The sequence below is a fragment of the Polypterus senegalus genome, chromosome 11 (genome assembly GCF_016835505.1).
Source record: "Polypterus senegalus isolate Bchr_013 chromosome 11, ASM1683550v1, whole genome shotgun sequence".
NCBI classification, from domain to species: domain Eukaryota; kingdom Metazoa; phylum Chordata; class Cladistia; order Polypteriformes; family Polypteridae; genus Polypterus; species Polypterus senegalus.
In genome coordinates, this window is record NC_053164.1 from 17,080,381 (window position 1) to 17,098,406 (window position 18,026).

Sequence of the window (18,026 nt, forward strand, 5' to 3'; positions counted from 1 at the left end):
TTGATCTCCAGATCACTTGCACGAAATTTGAAGTCTGACAAGTCAGGTCAGGTTTGGGAGCGTGCTGCACCCACTACACGATGAAACAACTCGGGATCCCGGTTGGCAACCACCCCGCAAGGCAGACACGTGGGGCTCAATCCCACCCTACGGAAATGACCCTCTATCTGCCACAGCCAGGTGTTAAATGGGTGACCCCTTGGCCTGGTCCAGCCACTCGGGTCCCAAACTTATGAGGCCGGATCACCCTCGGGGGGGAAATGCGCCACATGGCCGAGGAGCTGTAATTGACGCTCCCTCAAAATGCAGGTAATGTGCCTCATTCGGGACTCCATGAGCAACACAAAGTCAAACCAACACTACTCAAGGATTTTCTGGAGAGATACAGCACCAAAGGAGTCCAGCCTTCGTCTCGGGTCACTGGATAGCGTCCATGTCTCACAACCATATAGCAAGACTCCATGTCTCACAACCATATAGCAAGACAGAAGCACCAGGACTCTAAAGACTTGAACCTTCATCCTTTTTCAGAGTCATCAGGAGCGCCACACACCCCTTTCCAGCGACCTCATGACCCCCATGCTCTCCCAATCCGTCTACTGACTTCATAGGAAGAGTCACCAGAGACATGAATGTCACTACCAAGGGAAGTAAACTCAAGTCAGAGTTATATTCAAAATAATGAAATATACGCAAACCATCATCAACTGAGTATTTTGCTTTGCGCATTCGCTTCGCTCTATCGCTAGATGTCGATACCGTTCTAGATGTCGTTTACTCTATGGTACTGGTACACATGCAGGGCTTCGACGTCAAGTCAAGGAGTCGAACATTCCTCCTAGCAAAGAGGGTCTAACTATAAAGTAACAATGTGTTTTCTCAATGTTTACAGCTCATTATCACCCTCAATCCCATTGTTGACAGAAGTCGACATTCGCCCTAAAAGAATTAAATAAATAAATAAAGGAGGGGGCGTGAAAGCATGGCAGGAGCGGAGTTTCTGCATTTACATTCACGGGTGCAGAATCGCCCCGTGTCTGTAATTGATGCTGGGATAATCGTCACACCTGTGTCACACGTCACCATTATAAGAAGGAGAAGCGCGAGTACTGAGGGGGGAAATAAAGAAAACAGACAGGATGGAGGTTAAGGGAGAAGAAGGCTGGAGACGTTAAGAGGCGGTGAGGTGCAAGCGAGCAAGAGAGAGAGTAGGATCGCTGAAGAATGCAGGCAGCTGGGATGGAGAGCCCCTAAGGAGTAGTGCGTGAGACGACACTCAGTGGAATGGGCACAGTTGGAAGTGGTCACTCCAGATGAGCGGTTTCGAGAAGATGGGGACCTTTAGAACTCGATTTGATGTTACTTTACAAGAATTAAGTGGATAGGGCTGGTGAGCTTTGTTGGGCTGAATGACCTCTTCTCATCCCGATTGCTCTAATGTTGTAATATTTTGTTAATCCCCGAGGGGACTCACCCAGCCTCTCTATTCTGCAGCACAATCATGCTCCTCCCTTGTACTCTGCCACACTCCATGCATTAATAAGGGGCGCCTCCTCCTCCTTGGACTATCCAGTAAGTTTACATTAATATATATTTGAAGAGAGGGCGTTTGCGGGTCTAAATGTATTCCCCGACAGAGAACAACGTGCTTTAAAATGACCATTTACATTTTTTTTGTTCCCCCAATCAAACCTCCCTGATCCGCCACACTCTGTAATTTCTCCGTAAGAGAAGCCTGCTCTTTGGACTGCTCAGCTCGTTTACGCACATACGTAATAAATGTTTGAAGTGCTCTTTGGGCCCCTTGGTGAGTCGAGCTAGACTTAATGTGTATTTTAAAGGTCAATTTTGCACAAACATTAGTAAGTTTTTTCTTCACACAGAGAACCACACACATGGAACAAGTGATCAAGTAGTTAGGTGGACAGTAGAACATTTGGGACTTTCACAACTCGACTTCATGTTTTTTAGAAGAATTAAGTGAATAGGACTGGCGAGATCTCTTAGGGTAAATGTCCCGATCTCATCTAAAACTGAACAAACAATGGACGTTCCCCCTTGGAGTTCCAATCGCACTTAGAAATGACTGGATGCACGGTGCCTGAAAACTGCCATTTACTTCCAGGAAAGATATTAGCAAAATTGTGGGTTGTGTACCTGTTCAGTTTCAGTATACCTTGCAACCCTAATGTAGAGAGAGACAAAATGGGAAAAACCTTACTAGAATGTACTGAAATTCAAAATTCACGATACCTTCTTTGTTGCTCCAGTTCTTCTGGGGTTGGCCCATTCTGCATAAGGCGGGGGGTACCAGGCATCCCTGAGGATAGAGAGAAGTGTTAAAAAGGTCCTGCTGCTCAGGGTATGCAGAATATTTTATATAAACAAATGATGCTAATGCATTTATAGTGCCTTCAGAAAGGATTCCGACTGTTTCAGTTTATTCACATTTTGTTACATCATCACCATCAACGAGCAACCAATACCTTGGAATGACAAAGCAAAAATAGGGATTTGGGGAATTTTTGCAAACCAAGAAACCGAACAATCTCACTGACCGACCCAAGTATTCAGACCATTTGTTATGACACTTGAAATTTGGCTCAGGTGTATCCATGTTGTGCTGGCCCTTGAGATGTTTGGAGTCAACCTGTGGTCAATTCATTCGACAGCACAGGATTAGTAAAAGCCCAGCCCTGTCTATAGAAGGTCCCAAATTTGAGCAAAGACCAAGCCATGAGGTCAAAGGAACTGCCTGCAGTTTAGTTTAGAGATAGGATGGTATAGAGGCACAGATCTGAAGAAGACTACAACAAAATGTCTGAAGGTTCCCAAGAGCAAAGTGGCCTCCACAATTCTAAAATGGATGAAGTTTAGAACCACCATGACTGTCCTAGAATTGGCTGCCCAGCCAAACTGAGCAATCGGGAGAACAGGACTTTGATCAGAAGGGTGACCAAGAACCTGATGGTCACTCTGAGCTCCACAGAACCTGTTTGGAAGAAACTTCCAGAAGCACAACTCTGCTAATCTGGGCTTTAGGACAAGGTGGCCAGTCAACATAAGAAAGCCCACTGGGAGTTTGCAAAAAGGCACCTGAAGGACTCTCAGATTATGAGAAACAAGATTCTCTGACAAAACCAAGATTGAATTATTTGGCCTCAATACTAAATGTTACATCTGGAGGGAAACCAGGCACCTCCCCATCACCTGTGCAATTCCATATCAAATGTGAAGCGTGGTGATGGCAGCATCACAATGTGGGGATGACTTTCAGGAGCAGGGAATGGAAGGCTAGTCAGGGTTTTGGGAAAGCGGAACAGAAGTACGGAGAATTTTGAACGTTTACCTTCCGAAAGGACAATGACCCTAAGTACAAAACAAAGACAACACAGGAGTGGCTTAAGGACAAATCTGGGAATGTTCTTGAATGGCCTAGCCAGAGCCCAGACTTGAACTCAATCTAGTATCTCTGGAGACACCTGAAAAGAGCCGTCCACCGATGGTCTCCAGCCAACCTAACAGAACTTGAGAAGATCTGCAGAGAAGAATGGCACAAAAATCCCAAATTCCAGGTATGTGTCAAACCCAAGAAGTCTTGTATAGCTACTAAAGGGGCTTCCATGCAGTACTGAGTAAAGGGTCCGAAAACTTGTATCAATGGGAAATGTCAGTTTATTTTTAAACAAACAAATCAAACAAATCTCCAGGACCAGATAATACTTACACTTGAGTTCTTATGGAGGTTAGAGAGCACAGATATAAAACCTTCACACATTTTTAGGCAGTCACTGCGCATTGGGCAAGGAAAACAGCAAATATTACCCCATTATATAAAAAGGGCAATAGGGCAGATCCAAGCAACTATGGCCAAGTAAGTTTAACATGCATCACAGGAAAATTAATGGAAGGAATTATAAAGGAAAAGATTGAGCAACACATGACAAGAACAGGAGTTATTCTAAACAGTCAGCATGGAGTCAGAAGAGGGAGGTTGTGTTTTACTAACATGCTGGAATTCTATGAGGAGGCAACAAAAGGATACGATCAAAGTGGAGCAGATGGTATGATTTCATCTGGACTTTGATGATGTGCCACATGAGAGAGTGGGCATCAAACTAAAACAAGTGGGAGTTTAGGGTGATGTTTATAGATGGCTGCAGAATTGGCTCAAACACAAGAATGTAAAAATTTATGAGTGTTATAGACTCAAATCAAATGTATGCTTTTATTAAATAATAGTAACAACAACAACAACAGCTCACAACTAAAAAGGGAAAATGTGTGGAGAATCTCTGGGATCGAACCTGCAACCTCTTGATTTAGAAGTCGTTCTTCTCTCTAGCCCACCCATGCAATTGATAAATGGGTTTCGGTTTTTACATATTGACAGCGACATGTAAAGTGGATATCTTCTTTTTCTTTGGCTTGAATAAAGTTGCACTTTTTTCTATTATAATACCTTTTGTGAAAGTGTTTATTTGATATTTTAACTTCAGTCTTCACACATTATACACTTTGTGTCAACATTTTATCAATTATTTGTATAACTCTTTTAGTTATGTGTTCAAGATTTTCTTGCCTCGCATTTCCTGTCATCCTCCATTTACACAGATCATTGAAGACACAGAACACACATGAAATGTATATATTCCAAATAATGATATATTATTTACCCAATACAACTCAAGGCACCTCACACCCAGATAAACTGACCTGACCTCTGAGAATTTAGCATCTCACTTCAGCTGCATTGGTGGGGAGGATGGGATAGCAGGCTGCATGCTGCTTGTGCTGATCGACACATTTACAAAACAAAAGACGCTGATGGAGAGGTGTGAAGGAATTTAAGGTGGCCCAGCATTAAGGCTTTTTTTGTAGGCTTCAGGAATTCTAGTGTTTAAGAAGTAAACAGAATGTCAGGTTATATAGCGCCTTGATGTGTGGAGTACAAGTTCAAGGAGGTTCTGCTCTACCTTTATAACACACTGGTGGGGTCCCATCTGGAGTACTGTGTGTAGTTTTGGTCTCCAGGCTACAAAAAAGGACATAGTAGCACTAGAAAAAGTCAGAAGAAGAGCAACTAGGCTGATTCAGGGCTACAGGGGATGAGTTATGAATAAAGATTAAAAGAGCTGAGCCTTTATAGTTTAGGTAAAAGAAGATGATGAAGAGGATTTGAAGGGAATTAGGCCAGTGGATCGAGACAGTGACTTTAAAATGAGCTCATCAAGAACACAGGGACACAGTTGGAAACTTGTTAAGGGTAAATTTCGCACAAACATTAGGAAGTTTTTTTCTTCACAGAGAGAACCACAGATACTTGGAATGAGTGACCAAGTAGTGTGGTAGACAGTAAGACTTTAGAGACTTTCAAAACATGACTTGATGTTATTTTAAAAGAATTAAGTGGGCAGGACTGGTAAGCTTTGTTGGGCTGAACGGCCTGTTCTTGTCCAGACTGTTCTAAAGTTCTAATTAATTTGCAAAAATGTCTAAAATCCTCTTTTCTCCTTAACATTCTGGTGTACAGATTGCGCTTTGATGAGGGGAAAATGAGTTTAAATGATTTTAGCACATATAGTGCCCTCCATAACGTTTGTGACAAAGACACATTTTTCTTGATTTCTCGTTCTGCTCCACAGTTTTAAACTACAAATCAAACACTCCAGAAATTATGATTAAAGAGAACATTGCAGACTTAAATTTAAGGGGATTTGCATACGTTTCGGCCACAGCATGTACAAATGACAACACTTTTTTTTTTTTTTCCAGGGTTTCCTCATTTTAGGCCACCATAATGTTTGGGACACTTGGGATCGGAGGTGTCTGTGATTCCTCAACTATAGACCATGATACCTTTAAGGGGCTGTGTGGGTCTGATTTTTCAACCCCACTCTGTTCCACTGTCTTGTCTGTCTTCCAAACAGTTAAAATACAGTTCTGCCTGCACACAAAACATTTTATCCGGCTCTTGTTTAATTATTTTTTTGTACATCAGCCTGAGGAAGCAAATTGTAGCAGCAACAATAGAAAATTAACTTCCGTATCTTTTTTTTTGTGCATTAATGTGTTAGACATACTTTTCAGTATTAGCAATGTTCATTTTCACAGCCTTGTCCAGAACACATTTTCTCATTGGTGTCAGCATAGTGTCTGGCATGACAGAGATGTCTCCTAAATAACTGCTTTGTTAATTAAGGATAAGTCAGATTTTTTAAACAGTCCTGACAATCTAAAAAAATATATATTTTCTAAATCAAATCAGCTCTATGTTTTTTCAAATTTTAGAAACTTTATAATCCACTAGGGGGCAGTGTAGTTATTGTGTGGATCTGAGAGGTTGCTCCAAAAAATGAAAATTGGGAAGACAGCTCAGGCAAACCAAGTGTACGGTCAGAAACATTTTTGAAACAATAAATGAAAATGATGTACGACACAGTGCTTTGAAAAAGCATTTACCCCCATCCTCACATCTTGAGTTTCTGCATATTTTACATAATGAGTGGCTTCAGACCTTGAGACAAAATCTAATATTAGAGAAAGGCAATGCAAGTTAACACACAACTTCTTCTTTTGGCTGCTCCCATTTAGAGGTCTCCACAGCGGATCATCTTGTTCCTTCTCTTCCTGTCCTCTACATCTTGCTCTGTCACACCCATCACTTGCATGTCCTCTCTCAGCAAATCCCTAAACCTCCTCTTATGCCTTCCTCTTCCCTGGCAGCTCTATATTTAACATCCTTCGCCCAATATGCCCAGCATCTCTCTTCTGCACATATCCAAACCAACACAATCTCGCCTGACTTTGTCTCCCAACTTGAGCTGACCCTCTAATGTCCTCATTTCTAATCCTGTCCATCCTCGTCACACCCAATGCAAATCTTAGCAGCTTTAACTCTTGCCACCTCCAGCTCCGTCTCCTGCTTTCCGGTCAGTGCCACCGTCTCCAATCCATATAACATAGCTGGTCTCACTACCGTCCTGTAGACCTTCCCTTTCACTTTTACTGATACCTGTTGGTCACAAATTACTCGTGACCCTCTTCTCCACCCATTCCACCCGGCCTGCACTCTCTTCTTCACCACTCTTCCACAATCCCCATAACTCTGTACTGTTGATCCCAAGTATTTAAACTCATCCACCTTCGCCAGTTCTACTCCCTCATCCTCTCCATTTCGCTTACCTCCCTCTCATTCACACACATGTATTCTGTTTTGTTCCTACTGACCTTCATTCCTCTCCTCTCTAGAGCATATCTCCACCTCTCCAGGGTCTCCTCAACCTGCTTCCTACTATCGCTATAGATCACAGTGTCATCAGCAAACATCACAGTACACGGGGACTCTGTGTCTAATCTCGTCTGTCAGCCTGTCCATCACCAAATAAGAATGGGGGTCAGAGCCGATCCCTGATGTAATCCCACCTCCGTCACTCCTACCGCAGACCTCACCACGGTCACACTTCCCTCGTACATATCCTGTACAACTCTTACATACTTCTCTGCCACTCCCGACTTCTTCATACAATACCACAGCGCCTGTAAAGGCACCTTGTCATATGCGTTCTTTAAAATTATTTTTTTTTTTTAATGAAGGTACAAAGTTTATTCAAGGTCCTGCTGTCAACAAGCTATTCAATACCAGCACAACCGGAGCGAGGTCTTGGTTCGCATGGTCAGCAGTGAGTCACATTTGTTCCCAGTGGGTGTGGGACTGCAAGGGTTACCCTTTGTCACCGATTCCTTTCATAATTTTCATAGACAGAATTTCAAAGTGCAGCCAAAGGGTGGAGGGGGTCCATTTCGGTGACCTCAGGATCGCTTTCCTGCTATGTTCAGATGATGTGATCCTGTTGGTTTCATCAGGTGGTGATCTCAGGTGCATACTGGGGATGGTTTACAGCTGACTACGAAGAGAGTCGGGTTGAGGATCAGCACCTCCAAGTCTGAGGACAAGGTTCTAAGGCAGGATAAGGTTGGAATGCTACCTTCAGGTTGGGGAGGAGGTGCTACCTCAAGTGGAGGAGTGCAAGTATCTCGAAGTCTTGTTCAGAAGTGAGGGAAGAAGGAACAGAGAGGTCGACAGGTGGATCAGAGCAGAGTCAGCATGTTGTACTAGTCAGTCGGGGTGAAGAAAGAGCTGAGCCAAAAAGGCAAAGATTTCGATTTACCAGTAGATCTGCATTCTTACCTTCACCTATGACCACAAGCTCTGGGTAGTGACTGACAGAAACATATTGCAGTTACAAGTGGCAGAGAGGAGTTTACTTCGTAAGGTGTCTTAGGGATAAGGTGAGGAGCACAGATTTTCAGAAGGAGCTCAAAGTAGAGCCACTGCTCCTCCACATTGAAAGGAGCCAGTTGAGGTGGTTTGGGCATCTGATTGGTATGCATTCCTGCACAGGTGTTTCGATGCATGTCCAACCAGTAGGAGACTTCAGGGAAGATCCACAAAACACTAGAGAGATTATATCTTCCAGCAGGACTGGGAACACGTCAGTATTATCCTGAAAGAATTCTAGGAGGTAATGGAGAAAATGGACGATGTGGAAGTACAATGAGACTTGGAGGTCACATAGTCACTTGGGGTTTTTAATAAATCTGCAACAATTTCAAAAATTCTTTTTTTTTGTCTGTCAATATGGGGTGCTGTGTGTACATTATTGAGGAAAAAATTAATTTAAATGATTTTAACAAAGTGAAAAAATGAAGGGGGGTCTGAATACTTTCCGTACCCACTGTAATTTCCGTTCGTTTGCGGTAATGCGATCTTTACTATAATTTTTTGAGACTTTCAAATTTTAGTACTTTTATTATCTTTAACCTGCTCTGCATGTGTATCACGCCAACATTTTTGAATTCTTTACAACGTGAAAGTGTCTCTCTTTAAAAGATCACGTCTCATCACAGGATAAAAAGTCTCGTCTACCAAGATTTTCTTTTATTATAATAGAGAGATATACTCTCAAACTTAATTTCAGCCACAACTTCTGGGCACCTTCACTTTACTGCTGCCCCCATGACGCAGACCCAGATAACCAGTTCAAAATGATTGGACAAAGAAATTCAACATCCGTATCACCCATGCAAAAAAGCAATTGCCCCCATAGTTTCACTACTTGGCTGAAGCACGGTTTACAATTACACTCTTCAGTGTTTTTGACGAATTTTGGTACACATTCCTCTGCTGAACTACTTTAATTAAAGACAGATGAGTAGTTTAGTCAGCATAAACTGCTTGTTTCACCATTTTGACTGGAATTAAGTTAGGACCCTGACTAGGTGACTCTAAACTGAGCCATTCTTCAGTCGAGTTGCTTTTCTATTTTGGCTCATTGCCGTGCTGCACAATCCATTTATGCTTCAACTTCAGGTCACAGACAGATGATCGGACAGTCTCCTTAAGATTATTCTGGTAAATTGTAGAATTAATGGTTCCTTTAACAATGGCAAGGCCTCCAGGTCCTGAGGTAGCAAGCACTGGCACGCCATCACATTAGCTTCAGCTTCAAATCCCGGCTCAAGACTCACTACTTCAGTTTAAAACACCCCCCTGACTAGAGCTGCTGATTAACTGTACAGACTGCATCTCTGTTGTCAGGCATTAGCACTAAAACCCAAGTAATATGATAGTTGAAATTTGTTACTAACCCTCACCCGTTTGGTTTCTCTTCTCAATACTCACATTTGGGACTTGGTTCCACAGCCCTACTGCCAAGTTGCTTTGCCTGCCTAAGGAAAAGTCATCTCTGATGGAGGATCACAGGAATTGTAGGGTAGAGTGATCCTTTCGTTGGATTGGCTGACCCTGTGCTGAATCAACCATGGAATGGCCAGTAGGGGGAAAGCAGCTTGATGGTCGAGGTTTTCAGGACAAATCCAAATCATATTATGTGATATCAATCTACTTTTGAATTCTGCTCCGTACTTGTAATATTTCTATTGCACTATTGTATTGTATTGAGGATTACTTGTGTTCTCTACTGTGTATTGTATTGTCCCCTTTTATTTTACACCCACCGCATGCACAACCTGCCTAGAAAGGGGTCTCGCTTTGAACTGCCTTCCCCAAAGTTTCTTCCTTTTGTTTCCCTAAAAGGGTTTTTTTGGGAGTTTTGTCTTGTCCTCTTAGACAGTCAAGGCTGGAGGGCGGTCAAAAGACAGGGCCTGTTAAAGCCCATTGCTATACAAAAATAAACTGTATTGTATTTTATTAGTACTGCTATGTCATAGTGTAGGTCTGATGTGCATACTGTAGAAGACCAGACATTGTGGGACCTGTGGCGTCCAAAGATTCTGTCCATCCATCCATCTATCTATCTAGCCATAGAAAATTATTCAAAAAGCCTTGAAGATCATTCAGGAGTTTTGATATTACCCATGGACAGCTGAGGTTTCTACCTTGTAACTCTCATGTGAAATTCCATTTTTATTTCCTTATTCTGGAGACATGAATGTTGACCTTAGCTGAGACCTGCAGATCCTTGGATGTTCCTCTGGGATCGTCAGAGACTTCTTGAATGAGTCATCCCTATGTCCTTGGAGTCAATTTGGCAGGCCGGCCTGTTCCAAGTGTTCTCCGTTTGTAGATGATGGCTCTCACTGGGGTGCGCTGGAGTCCCAGTGGCTTAGAAATGACTTTATAAAAATTTCCTGATTGGTAATTTTCCACAATCTTTTTCCCTCAACTCTTCTGGAATTTCCTTTGATCAAGGCCTAGTGTTCTTCTACAAACCTTGTAGTCATCACTTCACTTTCAAGTTAAGTGTCAGAATATGGTGGGGTTTAGATTTAATAGGTCTGACTTCAACCAGGTGACTGTTACTTAAATTTTTGATTATGTAACTAAACAGTCAAAATGTTATACTGTATATACACTGCTCACAAAAATTAAAGGAACACTTTAAAGAAACACATTAGATACATCAGATCTCAATATGAAGTTGGATATCTATACAAATAACGACAGGGCAATGTCTTAGGAACAAAAGGATGCCAAGTCTTTTAATGGAAATAAAAGTTTTCTGCCTACAGAGGGCTCAATTGTGTAGACACCCTAAAATCAGAGTGAAATGAAGATGTGGCAGGCTAGTCCATTTTTTCAAAAACTTAATTTCCGCTACTCAAAATGCTTTTCAGTATCTTGTGTGGCCCCCACGAGCTTGTATGCATGCTTGACAACGTCGGGGCATGCTCCTAATGAGACGACGGATGGTGTCTTGTGGCATTTCCTCCCAGATCTGTATGAGGGCATCCCTGAGCTGTTGTACAGTCTGAGGAGCAACCTGGCGGCGCCTAATGGACCGAAACATAATGTCCCACAGATGTTCTATTGGGTTTAAGTCAGGGGATCGTGAAGGCCATTCAATTGTTTCAATTCCTTCATCCTCCAGGTACTGCCTGCATACTCTTGCCACATGAGGCCGGGCATTGTCATGCATTAGGAGGAAACCAGGACCTACTGCACCAGCGTAGGGTCTGACAATGGGTCCAAGGATTTCATCCTGATACCTAATGGCAGTCAAGATGCCGTTGTCTAGCCTGTAGAGGTCTGTGAGTCGCTCCATGGATATGCCTCCAAGATCATCACTGACCCACCACCAAACCAGTCATGCTAAACGATGTTACAGGCAGCATAATATTCTCCACGGCTTCTCCTGAACCCTTTCACGCCTTTCACATATACTCAGGGTGAACCTGCTCTCATCTGTGAAAAGCACAGGACGCCAGTGGTGGACCTGCCAATTCTGGTATTCTATGGCAAATGCCAATTGAGCTCCCGGTGCTGTGCAGTGAGCACAGGGCAGTAGACATTTGGGCCCTCAGGCAACCCTCATGAAGTCTGTTTCTGATTGTTTGGTCAGAGACATTCACACCAGTGGCCTGCTGGAGGTCATTTTGTAGGGCTCTGGCAGTGCTCATCCTGTTCCTCCTTGCCCAAAGGAGCAGATACTGGTCCTGCTGATGGGTTATGGACCTTCTATGGCCCTCTCCAGCTCTCCTAGAGTAACTGCTTGTCTCCTAGAATCTCCTCCATGCCCTTGAGACTGTGCAGGAGACACAGCAAACCTTCTGGCAATGACACGTATTGATGTGCCATCCTGGAGAAGTTGGACTACCTGTGCAACCTCTGTAGGGTCCAGGTATCGCCTCATGCTACCAGTAGTGACACTGACTGTAGCCAAATGCAAAACTAGTGAAGAAACAGTCAGAAAAGATGAGGAGGGAAAAATGTCAGTGGCCTCCACCTGTTAAACCATTCCTGTTTTGGGGGTCATCTCATTGTTGCCCCTCTAGTGCATCTGTTGTTAATTTCATTAACACCACAGCAGCTGAAACTGATTAACAACCTCCTCTGCTACTTAACTGACCAGATTAATATCCCATAAATTTCATTGACTTTATGCTAAACTCTGATTAAAAAGTGTTCCTTTAATTCTTTTGAGCAGTATATTTAAATAATAAACTTATTTAAATCTAAGTTTAGAAATGATGCTATAAGTCTACTCCAGGGGTGCACAGACTTTTTCAGCTTGCACGCTACTTTTAAAATGACCAGGTCAAAATGATTTTATTTCTATATAAATACATACACATACACATACATACACACATACACACATACATACATACAGAGTATACTTTATATATGAAATATATGTTGTCGTACCTTGAATAACTGAATAACCCTTATGGCACAATAACAATTCTGGTCACTACAGTATTTGGACTTAATAATCTTTACATGGGAAATGGCTGACTCGCATAAATAAGTGGAGCCGAATAATGCAGTCAAGGAGAGAGCACATTTCCTCCTGTTTGGGTACACTGTGAGTTCCAAAACTGTCCATGAGCCCCAGACTTCAGCTGAATGTCATCTTGTAGTGTGAAAATGTCATCCTCCACTGTAGAGGAGTTTTAGGTGAAACAGTGTTGCAATTTTTGACGTGGGTGAATCATCCTCAATATCTTCCCTAAATGGATAGCACTTAACTGTAGCGATTGGCTCAAGTAAAGCAAAGCCTTGAAACCGTCTGTCAAAGTCTGACAGACAATTTTCAATCTGCTCTGTGTAGCGTATGCTGTCAAGTTGCGCACACGCCTTCCATTGCGTCTCCAGCTCTGACGTGAGGTTTTGGATGTTCCCCAAATCAAGGCGCTGCAGCTTTGAGGACAGAGGTTGCATTTTTCGTTTGCAAGCATTAACTGAGCTAAATCATATTGATCACAGTCTCCTCTTTTCCTTGCAGCTGTAAATTAAGCTCATTCAACATGTTGGTCAGATCGGAAAAAAAATGCCAAGTCTAGTGGCCATTGATCGTTATTAAGTTGCTTGTATTCTGCATGTTTAATGACGAGGAGAAACTCCTTTATCTCCAGCCAGGGGTCTTGAAATCTCAGCAGGAATTTCTCCCTAGCCATCTGCCTCAACGAAGGCCTCTTTTACCATCTCTCCATCTTGGAAGGACTTCTTATGCTTAATGATCAAGTGACTCACCCAGAATGATGCTTCGGTGTGTCTGCTTTTGCTTTTGAATTCAGCCGAGTGAAAAATGATGGCTGTCTGATTAACTGTGATTTTAGTTCCCTCTCCTTTCTCTTTCTCAGATCGTTTTCGGAAGTAAGTCAGTTTCATAGTTTTTATGAACAGTTTGAAAGTGCCTTTCCAATTTTCCTTCTTTGAAATAGCAATGACAGATCAGATAAACGCACTTCGATTGTGACATTGTGAGAGAAAAATAATTCTCTTCTAATTCCATATGTCCCGCACCCCCTCCACCAATTTTTTTTTTAAAATCCCTTCTTTAGTCGATATAAATTGGAGAGCTAACTAGATCACTTACTGTAGATAGCCGGAGTTTTGCAGTATCTTGCGCGTTTGATCGTGCGTGCGGGATGACCAGTGTGTTTGAAGAAAAGAGATCTCAGACTGGCTGCCCTGTATGTCATTTAAGTGGCAAATGCCATACAGAGGATATGATAGACAAACATCTAAAAAATTTTTTTTTGAATGCTACGCAATCTATTTGCGCTACCTTTCCGATCTACAGGTCGATCGCAATCGACATATTGGGCACCCCTGGTCTACTCTGTTTCACTAATATTACATTTGGTATGACAACCTGAAATCATTTTTTGCGACAAATATACAAAAATAGAGGATTTCAGGATACTTTGTTTACAGCACTGTAAATTGCAAACGTTTCTTGGTAAAGCTGGAAAAAAAAAAAACAATGAACTGACCGAAATAGTAAAAAAAAAAACCTCCAAAAGTTAAATGAAACTGAAGTGTAAACAAAGCAAGCAACAGTTTCTGAAACTAATCTCCTCCAAGACTGCATTATAGCATTCACTAAAACTAATCAAAAAGATTTGAGATAACAGGTTGTCACGCGCATAGGAGAGAGCTAAAGGGCTCTAGTGGCTGCAGTTCTACCGCTGCTCCAGGGGTTGGCGCTGTGTCCTAATGCCATTTTTCTCCCTCCCTCTGCTGACCAGATGATTGACGACTATAACACCTCTGATGTCACTTCTGGTGTCTGTCCATCTGGGCCTGCCTCTTCCTACTGGAAGGACTGAAAACCAGAAGCTCTGCCATCTTTGAAAGTTTAATCCTAAACTCGCTTCTGCAAAGACGTCTCCATAATTACTGCATGTTTTTTCCTTTGCAATTCAATTATACGAGTTTACCAGGGTGGTTCCCCAACTCTTTATCACTCTCATCTCTTTTCTCTTACAAGTTAAAGAAATCCTAGACACAGATGCATGCATAACTGCACCACAATCTTATATGGAGATGATAATGAAAGTTGTGCCGTTGTCATCAAAAACATGAAAATTGAATGCAAAACAGCAGTGCCTCATGGGCAAAATAACCAGCTAAGCGGTGCAGGGAATACGTTGGCTTCATAATTAAAATTACCTACTGGGGACAAAAACTATACATAAAAGTGCACAAAAGATTAAAACTAGGCTATTCAAGGGTTAGAAAAAGAAACCTGAACTAAAACAGGTGACACTACACAAAAAGGCAGGCAAATCACAGGCTAGAGTATCCAAAAAACACCAAGAAAAATGGCAACATCCAGACTACTAAATGCTCAATCCATGAATATAAACTGTTAAATATACAGTGCATCCAGAAAGTATTCACAGCACATCACTTTTTCCACATTTTATGTTACAGCCTTATTCCAAAATGGATTAAATTTATTTTTTCCTCAGAATTCTACACACAACATCCCATAATGACAACATGAAAAAAGTTTACTTGAGGTTTTTGAAAATTTATTAAAAATAAAAAAAACTGAGAAATCACATGTCCATAAGTATTCACAGCCTTTGCCATGAAGCTCATAATTGAGCTCTGGTGCACCCTGTTTCCCCTGATCATCCTTGAGATGTTTCTGCAGCTTAATTGGAGTTCACCTGTGGTAGATTCAGTTGACTGGACATGATTTGGAAAGGCACACACCTGTCTATAGAAGGTCCCACAGTTGACAGTTCATGTCAGAGCACAAACCAAGCATGAAGTCAAAGGAATTGTCTGTAGACCTCCGAGACAGGATTGTCTCAAGGCACAAATCTGTGGAAGGTTACGGAAAAATTTCTGCTGCTTTGAAGGTCCCAGTGAGCACAGTGGCCTCCATCATCTGCAACTGGAAGAAGTTCGAAACCACCAGGACTCTTCCTAGAGCTGGCCGGCCATCTAAACTGAGCGATAAGGGCCTTAGTCAGGGAGGTGACCAAGAACCCGATGGTCACTCTGTCAGAGCTCCAGAGGTCCTCTGTGGAGAGAGAAGAACCTTCCAGAAGGACAACCATCTCTGCAGCAATCCACCAATCAGGCCTGTATGGTAGAGTGGCCAGATGGAAGCCACTCCTTAGTAAAAGACACATGGCAGCCCGCCTGGAGTTTGCCAAAAGGCACCTGAAGGACTCTCAGACCATGAGAAACAAAATTCTCTGGTCTGATGAGACAAAGATTGAACTCTTTGGTGTGAATGCCAGGTGTCACATTTGAAGGAAACCAGGCACCTCTCATCACCAGGCCAATACCATCCCTACAGTGAAGCATGGTGGTGGCAGCATCATGGTGTGGGGATGTTTTTCAGCGGCAGGAACTGGGAGACTAGTCAGGATAAAGGGAAAGATGACTGCAGCAATGTACAGAGACATCCTGGATGAAAACCTGCTCCAGAGCGCTCTTGACCTCAGACTGGGGCGATGGTTCATCTTTCAGTAGGACAACGACCCTAAGCACACAGCCAAGATATCAAAGGAGTGGCTTCAGAACAGCTCTGTGAACATCATTGATTGGCCTAGCCAGAGTCCAGACTTGAATCCGATTGAACATCTCTGGAGAGATCTTAAAATGGCTGTGCACCGACGCTTCCCATCCAACCTGATGGAGCTTGAGAGGTGCTACAAAGAGGAATGGGCGAAACTGGCCAAGGATAAGTGTGCCAAGCTTGTGGCATCATATTCAAAAAGACTTGAGGCTGGAATTGTTGCCAAAGGTTCATCGACAAAGTATTGAGCAAAGGCTGTGAATACTTATGTACATGTGATTTCTCAGTTGTTTTATTTTTAATAAATTAGCAAAAATCTCAAGTAAACTTTTTTCATGTTGTCATTATGGGGTGTTGTGTGTAAAATTCTGAGGAAAAAATGAATTTAATCCATTTTGGAATAAGGCTGTAACATAACAAAATGTGGAAAAAGTGATGCGCTGTGAATACTTTCTGGATGCACTGTACAACGAGGGGGATTGTGCCCATCTTCTTATATAATTCTTTTCTTCTACGGATGGCTGTTCGTTTGTCTGTCCAGGATTTTAAATCACCTGTAGCTCGCAAACCGATTGAAATATTGACCTGAAATTTGGTGCACATATACTACGTGACCTCTACTATCCACTTTCAGGGTGATGATTGACCTCCAAGGTTATTCCTCTTTTATATTTTATTGTAGAATCAACTCTTGGCAGTGGCCAGCACAATGCACAACATGGACGCCATTCTCATTCCTACTTCCCCTACCTCTTCATATCTTAAATCATTCTTGAGACAGATTGAAGACTTTAGTGCCAGCTTACGTGAAAAATTAAAGACAACATACTAAGTAAATTAAGCACAAACACGGACTTAAATCAGTTTTAATGCAAAAAGATGCAGACGAAAGAAGAGAAGAAGTGGACCGCTAGGGTGGAGGAAAGAGGAGCTGCTAAGGAACAGCAAGTGCATCAACCTCTGAGCAAACGAATGGTAAACGCACAGAGAAAGAGGATGAAAACTATAAGTCAAGTGTATTCACTGCACGTTATCATGCAGTGCACCATTACTGGCGTATATAATGAAACAGTGGAGAACTGTGTGTAGTTCTGGTCACTACGTTACAAAGATGACAGAGCAGAACGAGAAGACTACAGGACAGCAACCAAGTTTATAGAACATGTCCTACAGTGAGAGACTCAGATAATTAAACCCGTTTAATCTCGAGCAGAGGAGACTGCATGGGGACTTAATTAAGGTCTTCAAAATTCTCAAAGGCAGTGATAAAGTTAATCCAGCAGAATTCATTCATCTTAATGGTAAATCACGTAGTCGAGGACAGGTGATGAGCATTTCAGACTGAAGCCAGGAAGCACATCTTTATATTAAAAGTTGTCGGTATCTGGACCAAACAACCAAGTCACTGAGTTGCAGCAGAAAACGTGACAATATTAAGAAGTATCTGGATGAGATATTGGGACTGTGGTGTAGCGGGTCCACGGCTTCAAAAGAGAGGCCAGATTTTAAATAATCCATTGGCTGGGTCAGTCTCCGTGGGGAGCCGATGGAGTAATTTGGACGTCACATGCAGGTGCGATCGTTCTCAATTGCTTAAATCGGCATCCTGCAGTGCGTGATTGAGCCACTGCGCCTATGGAACCTTATAAGTATGGGCCGGCACAGAGAGGAGGGGAACAGAAAGGAAAGAGGAAATGGAAGAAAGGTTTAGAGAGCGAGAGCAGTGAAAATAAG

The 18,026-nt window shown here is 42.4% G+C and overlaps 1 protein-coding gene across 2 annotated transcripts in view; it reads right to left on the reverse strand.

Moving 5' to 3' along the window:
- The window catches only part of vaspb (vasodilator stimulated phosphoprotein b), a 181,782-nt gene that overhangs the window by 34,463 nt on the left and 129,293 nt on the right, over positions 1 to 18,026 (reverse strand). For both annotated transcript variants that reach the window (XM_039768099.1, XM_039768098.1), the window contains exon 4: positions 2,254 to 2,320. In XM_039768099.1, the coding sequence (XP_039624033.1) occupies positions 2,254 to 2,320 (67 nt within the window). The remainder of the gene's footprint in view (positions 1 to 2,253; positions 2,321 to 18,026) is intronic.